The 9784-nt window shown below is 42.5% G+C and overlaps 1 protein-coding gene and 1 non-coding gene across 2 annotated transcripts; both read right to left on the reverse strand.

The window, feature by feature from the left end:
- Window positions 1-422: 422 nt before the first annotated feature.
- On the reverse strand, window positions 423-1546 carry LOC143468588 (uncharacterized). Its single transcript, XM_076965903.1, has 5 exons — window positions 1468-1546; window positions 1164-1351; window positions 810-1101; window positions 637-740; window positions 423-523 (listed from the first exon to the last, which is right to left on the reverse strand). Exons 1-3 carry the CDS (start codon window positions 1544-1546, stop codon window positions 991-993), a joined length of 378 nt encoding a protein of 125 aa, XP_076822018.1. The 3' UTR covers window positions 423-523; window positions 637-740; window positions 810-990.
- Window positions 1547-8646: 7100 nt separating this feature from the next.
- Window positions 8647-8728, reverse strand: Trnag-acc (transfer RNA glycine (anticodon ACC)). The gene has a single exon. It is a non-coding gene; the product is annotated as a tRNA-Gly (tRNA).
- Window positions 8729-9784: the final 1056 nt, after the last annotated feature.

Raw genomic sequence — 9784 nt, forward strand, 5'->3', positions numbered from 1 at the left:
TCCACCACCATTTCGTCTTCTTTTCTCTCCGACACTTCTTGCCCTGCTGCCTCTTCCTTCTCTTCTTCCGATTCCCGTTCGATATTTTCTTTTCGCTTTCATCATAAAACAAAGCATTTTAAGTCATCACAGTTTACATAGAGCATGGTAATTTTTAAAATCTCGCATAAGTTCAAGCCATGTTACTCACAGACTAACTGTCAATGCGTTCTAGCATTACTGACGCCACAATTTCTTGGGCAGCCACGACTTCGGACGCTGAGTTGGCGAGGATCCTAAAACAGCAGACATGAAACAACTTACCAATTAATTTAAAAAATATTTAAAAAAATAAAAATGCAACTAAAATTCGGTTTCTATACATAAAAAAAAACAATTTGAATGCTAACATTAAGTGGCTTACTTATAATCAAGAGGTAATTCCTGGCCAACCTCGCCCATACTTTCGATTGTGTTTTAGGCGAAATTAGACCTCTGTAGGTCTTTATCTTTAATTGAATAATTGCGGCCCTCTTGAACTGAGCTGCAAAAGAAACATTTTCACCTTTTTCTTCTGCTATCTGGCACACACTTTACAAAAAAATCTTTACGAATTTGTGTCAAGAACAGAGTGAAAGAAAAAGTGAAAACTCTCACCCAAAACCTTGTACTAACGATCTCATTTTCTTCTTTCGAGTTTCAGTATAACCAGGCTCTGCATCCTTAGTTCTTCGGAATTTTCTTTTTCTTCATTTAATAAGCTACAAATAAAACGACAACAATTTATAACTTGTAAATCAACAGAATTTACAGAACGCATAGCTACGCACCCTTTTTGGCAACTTTGTAGGACTGATGATCGTGTCCACGTCGTCATCAGATGACGACCTGTGTGACAGAATGCTTTCGGTTTGAGGTCGCGGTAAATTTTTCGCAACCTCCGGCCAACTTCAACCCTCGCTGCATCCTTTTTTCCGCAAACTACTTTGCTCATTTATGGGGAAAATTATTTCAAATTTCTTTTGGGTTGAACCGGACAATATTGTCCAGCCCTTCCTTCAACCAGCCAGGCATAACAATTGTTGCATCCCCATATTTTGCGAATATTTTGTGATCTTGCACCTGCATTAAAAACATCCCTTTTTTAATAGTTTTCTACATGAAAGGAGAATTTGGTGACTTACCCGAATAATCCAACCTTTCCTGGTCCGGCAGCCATGGTTAAGTTCTTCCACGAGCATGTTGCGGACCGCACTTGTCCGCTGCGAGTTTTTGGTTATCTGATAGGCCATGAGGATTTCCCCATGGTCCTTCTCACCTCCGTTCCGGGATCGTTTTCCCAAACTGCATGTTTGTAGAATATAGTGAGTTACTGTATCAAACAAAAATGAAACAATCAATATTAGATTTGTTTAATATCTTGCAGCCTACAACCGATAATTTAAAACAGGAGCTAGGCCTACAGTATGCTAAAACAGAGCAACTAACTGAACAGTGCCTCACTCCACGTGCGTTGCTGAGAAGTGAAGGTCAGTCTGAGAAGTGAACTGGGTTGATTGCATTTCATGCTTGAGTGATCACATGCGAAATTATATAATCTTTAAGATTTTGAAAGGGAATTATCTACACAGCATACCATGCAAAATTTAAAATTTGCTTGCCTGCCATAATTTTCCAAAAACAACAAATAAAATTTTACGTTTAGCAGTGATAAAAACGCAAGATAGAAATGGCCACGTAGATTTTTACAAGATCATCGTTCGTTGTTTCTTCTACGAATTAATTTAAATTTTGTTTTAATTTCATCATTCATTTTTATTTCAAAGGCAAATTTTGTAAGATTCGATTTTAATTAAAGCAAATTTATACTGTAAAAGATTTATACTTATCGTCCCATCTTGGTTTACCACGGTCATCCAAGATGGGACAAAAAGAGCCGAGCAGACTTCTAGTCTTTCGTCATAACCACTCGGCCACGACAACTGTGCTTAATGTTCAATGCAAATAGATAAAATTGCACATTTTTCGAATCACTTATGGAAGCGTGATTTTAATTCCAAGTTGTCGGCGGGATTTGAATCTACGCCGGCAAGGCCCAACAGATTTAAAGTCTGTCGCCTAAACCACTCGGCCACGACAACTGTGCTTATTGTTCAATGCAAATAGATAAAATCGCACTTTCGCAAATCACTTATGGAAGCATGATTTTAATTCTGCGTTGTCGACAGGATTCGAACATACGCGGGCAGAGCCCAACAGATTTCGAATCTGTCGCCTTAACCACTCGGCCACGACAACTGTGATTAATGTGCAATGCAAATAGATAAAATCGCACTTTTCTCGAATCACTTATGAAAACACGATTTCAATTCCGCATTGTCGGCAAGATTCGAAACTACGCGGGCTGAGCCCAGCAGATTTCGAATCTGTTGCGTTAACCACTCGGCCACAACAACTGTGCTTAATGTGCAATGCAAATAGATATAATCGCATTTTTCTCGAATCACTTATGAAAACATGATTGCAATTCCGCATTGTCGGCAAGATTCAACCAAAGTGGGCAGATCCCAGCAGACTTCTAGTCTGTCGTCTTAACCACTCGGCCACAACAACTGTGTTTAATGTTCAATGCAAATAGATAAAATCGCACTTTCGCAAATCACTTATGAAAACAAGATTACAATTCCGCATTGTCGGCAGGATTCGAACACAATCTAGCATTGTCGGCAAGATTCGAACATACGCGGGCAAGGCCCAACAGATTTGTAATCTGTCGTCTTAACCACTCGGCCACGACATCTGTGCTTAATGTTCAATGCAAATAGATAAAATCGCACTTTTGCAAATCACTAATGGAAGCGTGATTTTAGTTCTACATTGTCGGCGGGATTCGAACCTACGCCGGCGAGGCCCAACAAATTTCAAGTCTGTCGCCTTAACCACTCGGCCACGACAATTGTGCTTAATGTGCAATGCAAATAGATAAAATCTATCGTCTATTTTAGCGAAGTCGAGCGTAGTCAAGCGCAGTCGAGCGCAGTCGAGCGCAGTCGAGCGCAGTCGAGCGCAGTCGAGCGCAATCTAGCGCAGTCTTGCGTAGTCTTGCGTAGTCTAGCGTAGTCATAGAGACGAAACAGCACTTTTCGCAATTCCGCGTTGTCGGCAAGATTCGAACATACTCGGGCAGAGCCCAACAGATTTCGAATCTGTCGCCTTAACCACTCCGCCACGATAACTGTGCTTAATTTGCAATGCAAATGAATCAAATGGCATTTTTCGCAAATCACTTATGAAAACATGATTTCAATTACGCGTTGTCGGCAGGATTCGAACCTACGCGGGCAAGGACCAATAGATTTCATGTCTGTCGCCTTAACCACTCGGCCACGACAATTCTGCTTAATGTGCAATGCAAATAGACAAAATCTATTGTCTAGTCGAGCGTAGTCGAGCGTAGTCGAGCGTAGTCGAGCGTAGTAGAGCGTAGTAGAGCGGAGTAGAGCGTAGTGGAGCGTAGTAGAGCGTAGTAGAGCGTAGTAGAGTGTAGTAGAACGTAGTAGAGCGTAGTAGAGCGTAGTAGAGCGTAGTAGAGCGTAGTAGAGCGTAGTAGAGCGTAGTTAAGCGTAGTCTAGCTTAGTCGATCGTGCTTGAGCGTAGTCTAGCGAAGTGGAGCGTAGTCTAGCGTAGTAGAGCGTAGGAGAGCGTAGTAGAGCGTAGTCGAGCGTAGTAGAGCGTAGTCGAGCGTAGTAGAGCGTAGTAGAGCATAGTTAAGCGTAGTCTAGCGTGGTGGAGCGTTCAGACGTCACCTTTCAGCTTTCAGTTGTCGAGCGTATTCCAATTACGCGTTTTCAGCAGGATTCGAACCTAAGTGGGCAGAGCCCAGCAGACTTCTAGTCTCTCGTCTTAACCACTTGGCCTTTGTTCAATGCAAATAGATAAAATCGCACTTTTCTCGAATCACTTATGAAAACATGATTTCAATTCCGCATTGTCGGCATGATTCGATCATACGCGGGCTGAGCCAAGCAGATTTCGAATCTGTCGCCTTAACCACTCGGCCACAACAACTGTGCTTAATGTGCAATGCAAATAGATAAAATCGCACTTTCGCAAATCACTTATGGAAGCGTGATTTTAATTCCACTTTGTCGGCGAGATTCGAACCTACGAGGGCAAGGCCCAACAAATTTCAAGTCTGTCGCCTTAACCACTCGGCATCGACAAATGTGCTTAATGTTCAATGCAATTAGATAAAATCTTACTTTCCGCAAATCACTTATGGAAGCATGATTTCAATTCCGCGTTGTCGGCAGGATTCGAACATACGCGGGCAGAGCCCAACAGATTTCGAATCTGTCGCCTTAACCACTCGGTCAACACAACTGTGCTTAATGTGCAATGCAAATAGATAAAATCGCACTTTTCTCGAATCACTTATGAAAACATGATTTCAATTCCGCATTGTCGGCAAGTTTCGAACCAAAGTGGGCAGAGCCCAGCAGACTTCTAGTCTGTCGTCTTAACCACTCGGCCACGAAAACTGTGTTTAATGTGCAATGCAAATAGATATAATCGCATTTTTCTCGAATCACTTATGAAAACATGATTGCAATTCCGCATTGTCGGCAAGATTCAACCAAAGTGGGCAGATCCCAGCAGACTTCTAGTCTGTCGTCTTAACCACTCGGCCACAACAACTGTGTTTAATGTTCAATGCAAATAGATAAAATCGCACTTTCGCAAATCACTTATGGAAGCGTGATTTTAATTCCACTTTGTCGGCGGGATTCGAACCTACGAGGGCAAGGCCCAACAAATTTCAAGTCTGTCGCCTTAACCACTCGGCATCGACAAATGTGCTTAATGTTCAATGCAATTAGATAAAATTGCACTTTCCGCAAATCACTTATGGAAGCATGATTTCAATTCCGCATTGTCGGCAGGATTCGAACACCATCTAGCATTGTCGGCAAGATTCGAACATACGCGGGCAGAGCCCAACAGATTGGTAGTCTCTCGTCTTAACCACTCGGCCACGACAACTGTGCTTAATGTTCAATGCAAATAGATAAAATCGCACTTTTGCAAATCACTTATGGAAGCATGATTTTAGTTCTACATTGTCGGCGGGATTCGAATCTACGCCGGCGAGGCCCAACAAATTTCAATTCTATCGCCTTAACCACTCGGCCATGACAATTGTGCTTAATGTGCAATGCAAATAGACAAAATCTATTGTCTAGTCGAGTGTAGTCGAGCGTAGTAGAGCGTAGTAGAGCGTAGTAGAGCGTAGTAGAGCGTAGTAGAGCGTAGTAGAGCGTAGTAGAGCGTAGTAGAGCGTAGTAGAGCGTAGTATAGCGTAGTAGATCGTAGTAGAGCGTAGTAGAGCGTAGTAGAGCGTAGTAGAGCGTAGTAGAGCGTAGTAGAGCGTAGTTAAGCGTAGTGTAGCGTAGTCGATCGTGCTTGAGCGTAGTCTAGCGAAGTGGAGCGTAGTCTAGCGTAGTAGAGCGTAGTAGAGCGTAGTAGAGCGTAGTAGAGCGTAGTAGAGCGTAGTAGAGCGTAGTCGAGCGTGTTAGAGCGTAGTAGAGCGTAGTTAAGCGTAGTCTAGCATCGTGGAGCGTTCAGATGTCACCTTTCAGCTTTCAGCTCCGTCATGCAAATCGACAGCTCAACGAACAGAAAAATCCGAGCACCAATAAAAAGGTTCGCGTACATTTCGGTCGATATGGCATTGCTAATAACCAAAAATACTGTTTCAAGATGGATAACTTTTCCAGACACCATCTCCTACGATACTAACCCTCATTTTTAAGGGGGCTTTCACCCCTAACCCTAACCCATCTATGAAATGGAGTCATTTTGCCAGATGCCGCTGGTCAATAAGTCCTAACCCTGAACATTTAGGAACCGGTATTGTATATAATTTATCTGGTAGAGAACAATTCCATCATAAAAAACTTGTCCAGAAACCATTTCCTACGATGCTAACCCTCAATTTTAAAAACGCCTTAACCCCTAACCTTAACCCCTCAATTAAATGGAGTCATTTTTCAAGATGCGACCGGTCATTAAGTCCTAACCCTGAAAATTTGAAAACCGGTATTGTATTTAATTTATTTGGTAGAGAACAATTCAACCATAGAGAACTTGTCCAGACACCATTTCCTACGATACTAACTCTCTATTTTATTGGCGCTTTCAACCCTAACCCTAACCCCTCAATTAAATGGAGTCATTTTGCCAGATGCGACCGGTCATTAAGTCCTAAACCTGAAGATTTGGAAACCGGTATTGTATTTAATTTATTTGGTAGAGCACATTTCCACCATAGAGATCTTTTCTAGACACCATTTCTTACGATACTAACCCTCAATGTTAAGGGGGCTTTCACCTATAACCCTAGCCACTCAATTAATTGCAATCATTTTGCCAGATGCGACCGGACATTACTTTCTAACCCTACAAATTTAGAAACCGGTATTGTATTTATTTTAGATCGTAAAGAACAGCTCCACGATGAACAACTTTTCCATACGCTACTTCCTACGATGCAAAACTTCAATTTTAATGCGCGCTTTCACCCTAACCCTAATCCTTCTATCAAATGGAGTCAGATCCGGCTGGTCAATAAGTCCTAACCCTGAAGATTTAGAAACCGGTATTGTATTTAATTTATTTGGTAGAGAACAATTCCACCATAGAGAACTTGTCCAGACATCATTTCTTACGATGCTAATCCTCAATTTTAAAAGCGCTTTCACCCCTAACCCTAACTCCTCAATTAAATTGTGTCATTTTGCCAGATGCGTCCGGTCATTAAGTCCTAATCCTGAAAATTAGGAAACCGGTATTGTATTTAATTTATTTGGTAGAGAACAATTCCACCATACAGAATTTGTCCAGACACCATTTCCTACGATACTATACCTCAATTTTATAGGCGCTTTAACCTCTAACCCTAGCCCTCAATTAATTGGAATCATTTTGCCAGATGCGACCTGAATGTAACCATTTGCTAAATAGGGTTAAGAAATACGTACTGAGTGTAACCATTTTATAAATAAGGTTAGGGTTAGTTATAATTAGCACGGGTACAAACGTAAGTTTTGTAAGTTAAAATTCGAACGGGTACAAAAAGGCACGAAGTAACTATTACCAAATATATCTCGCAACGTTGCGGGTATTAAATTGCACGAATTAAAAAAATACCAAATGTATCTCGCATCGTATACGGGTATCAAATTGCCAAAAAGTATGGTATCTGGAAAATGGCTACGCATTTTGTAGCCATTTCCAGATTAACTTGCAAATCACTACTCCAAATTAGAAATTTAACTGGGCAACTCGCGAAAGGCTATTGTATTGCACAGCGTTTAACTTTTGCAATTTTAATTTTGTGGATAGTAAAGAAAAATATTGCAATAATTTTGATTAAAAAAGTGTTTTAGGTAAAGAACCGCAAGATGAAGCCAGAAATGTCTATTTTTGAATTTCGATTCATCTGCGTTTTATTGCAAGCGTTTTATTGCAGTAAAATATTGTGTTTGCTGTTTCAAATTCGTAACGCGTAAAAACGCTGTTTGTTAGTGATTGTTGGTAGGCCCAACGTCGAATCGTGTAATATTGTAGTTAGCGCGCCTACCTAGGTCCGACGAAGATTTCTTGTTGGACTCTACCCGACCTATTCGAGCGTAGTCGAGCATAGTCGCGCGTAGTCGTGCGTAGTCGTGCGTAGTCGGGCGTAGTCGTGCGTAGTCGTGCGTAGTCGAACGTAGTCGAGCGTATTCGAGCGTAGTCGAGCGTAGTCGAGCGTAGTCGAGCGTAGTCGAGCGTAGTCGAGCGTAGTCGAGCGTAGTCGAGCGTAGTCGAGCGTAGTCGAGCGTAATCGTGCGTAATCGTGCGTAGACGTGCGAAGTAGAGCGTAGTCGAGCGTAGTCGAGCGTAAACGTGCGTAGTCGAGCGTAGTCGAGCGTAGTCGTGTGTAGACGTGCGTAGTCGTGCGTAGTCGTGCGTAGTCGTGCGTAGTCGTGCGTAGTCGTGCGTAGTTGTGCGTAGTCGAGCGTAGTCGAACGTAGTCGAGCGTCGACGTGCGTAGTCGAGCGTAGTCATGGAGACGAAACAGCAGTTTTCGCAAATCACTTATGAAAACATGATTTCAATTCCGCATTGTCGGCGGGATTCGAACCTACGCCGGCAAGGCCCAACAGATTTAAAGTCTGTCGCCTTAACCACTCGGCCACAACAACTGTGCTTAATGTGCAATGCAAATAGATAAAATCGCACTTTTCTCGAATCACTTATGAAAACATGATTTCAATTCCGCATTGTCGGCAAGATTCGAACATACGCGGGCAGAGCCCAGCAGATTTCGAATCTGTCGCCTTAACCACTCGGCCACAACAACTGTGCTTAATGTGCAATGCAAATAGATAAAATCGCACTTTTCTCGAATCACTTATGAAAACATGATTTCAATTCCGCATTGTCGGCAAGATTCGAACATACGCGGGCAGAGCCCAGCAGATTTCGAATCTGTCGTCTTAACCACTCGGCCACGACAACTGTGCTTAATGTTCAATGCAAATAGATAAAATCGCACTTTCGAAAATCACTTATGAAAACATGATTTCAATTCCGCATTGTCGGCAGGATTCGAACACAATCTAGCATTGTCGGCAAGATTCGAACATACGCGGGCAGAGCCCAACAGATTGGTAGTCTGTCGTCTTAACCACTCGGCCACGACAACTGTGCTTAATGTTAAATGCAAGTAGATAAATACGCACTTTTGCAAATCACTTATGGAAGCGTGATTTTAGTTTTACATTGTCGGCGGGATTCGAACCTACGCCGGCAAGGCCCAACAAATTTCAAGTCTGTCGCCTTAACCACTCGGCCACGACAATTGTGCTTAATGTGCAATGCAAATAGACAAAATCTATTGTCTAGTCGAGTGTAGTCGAGCGTAGTAGAGTGTATTAGAGCGTAGTAGAGCGTAGTAGAGCGTAGTAGAGCGTAGTAGAGCGTAGTAGAGCGTAGTAGAGCGTAGTAGAACGTAGTAGAGCGTAATAGAGCGTAGTAGAGCGTAGTAGAGCGTAGTAGAGCGTAGTAGAGCGTAGTAGAACGTAGTAGAGCGTAGTAGAGCGTAGTAGAGCGTAGTAGATCGTAGTAGAGCGTAGTAGAGCTTAGTAGAGCGTAGTAGAGCGTAGTAGAGCGTAGTAGAGCGTAGTTAAGCGTAGTCTAGCGTAGTCGATCGTGCTTGAGCGTAGTCTAGCGAAGTGGAGCGTAGTCTAGCGTAGTAGTGCGTAGTAGAGCGTAGTCGAGCGTAGTCGAGCGTAGTAGAACGTAGTAGAGCGTAGTCGAGCGTGTTAGAGCGTAGTAGAGCGTAGTTAAGCGTAGTCTAGCGTGGTGGAGCGTTCAGATGTCACCTTTCAGCTTTCAGCTCCGTCATGCAAATCGACAGCTCAGATGAACAGAAAAATCCGAGCACCATTAAAAAGATTCGCGTACCATTTCGGTCGATATGGCATTGTTAATAACCAAAAATACAGTTTCAAAATGGATAACTTATCCAGACACCATCTCCTACGATACTAACCATCATTTTTAAGGGGGCTTTCACCCAAAACCCTAACCCATCTATGAAATGGAGTCATTTTGCCAGATGTCGCTGGTCAATAAGTCCTAACCCTGAACATTTAGGAACCGGTATTGTATTTAATTTATTTGGTAAAAAACAGTTCCACCATAAAAAACTTGTCCAGACACCATTTCCTACGATGCTAACCCTCAATTTTAAAAACGC

The sequence above is a fragment of the Clavelina lepadiformis genome, chromosome 8 (assembly GCF_947623445.1).
Source record: "Clavelina lepadiformis chromosome 8, kaClaLepa1.1, whole genome shotgun sequence".
Taxonomy (NCBI): Eukaryota; Metazoa; Chordata; class Ascidiacea; order Aplousobranchia; family Clavelinidae; genus Clavelina; species Clavelina lepadiformis.

What these genes read in the sequence shown, in the direction of transcription:
- LOC143468588 (XM_076965903.1), bottom strand. Translation starts at nt 1,546, where the DNA reads ATGAAATGCAATCAACCCAGTTCACTTCTCAGACTGACCTTCACTTCT. An exon ending in GTGGAGTGAGGCACTGTTCA is followed by an intron (nt 1,352 to 1,467) that starts GTTAGTTGCTCT and finishes TGTTTGATACAG; the next exon opens with TAACTCACTATATTCTACAA. An exon ending in GGAAAGGTTGGATTATTCGG is followed by an intron (nt 1,102 to 1,163) that starts GTAAGTCACCAA and finishes TTTTTAATGCAG; the next exon opens with GTGCAAGATCACAAAATATT.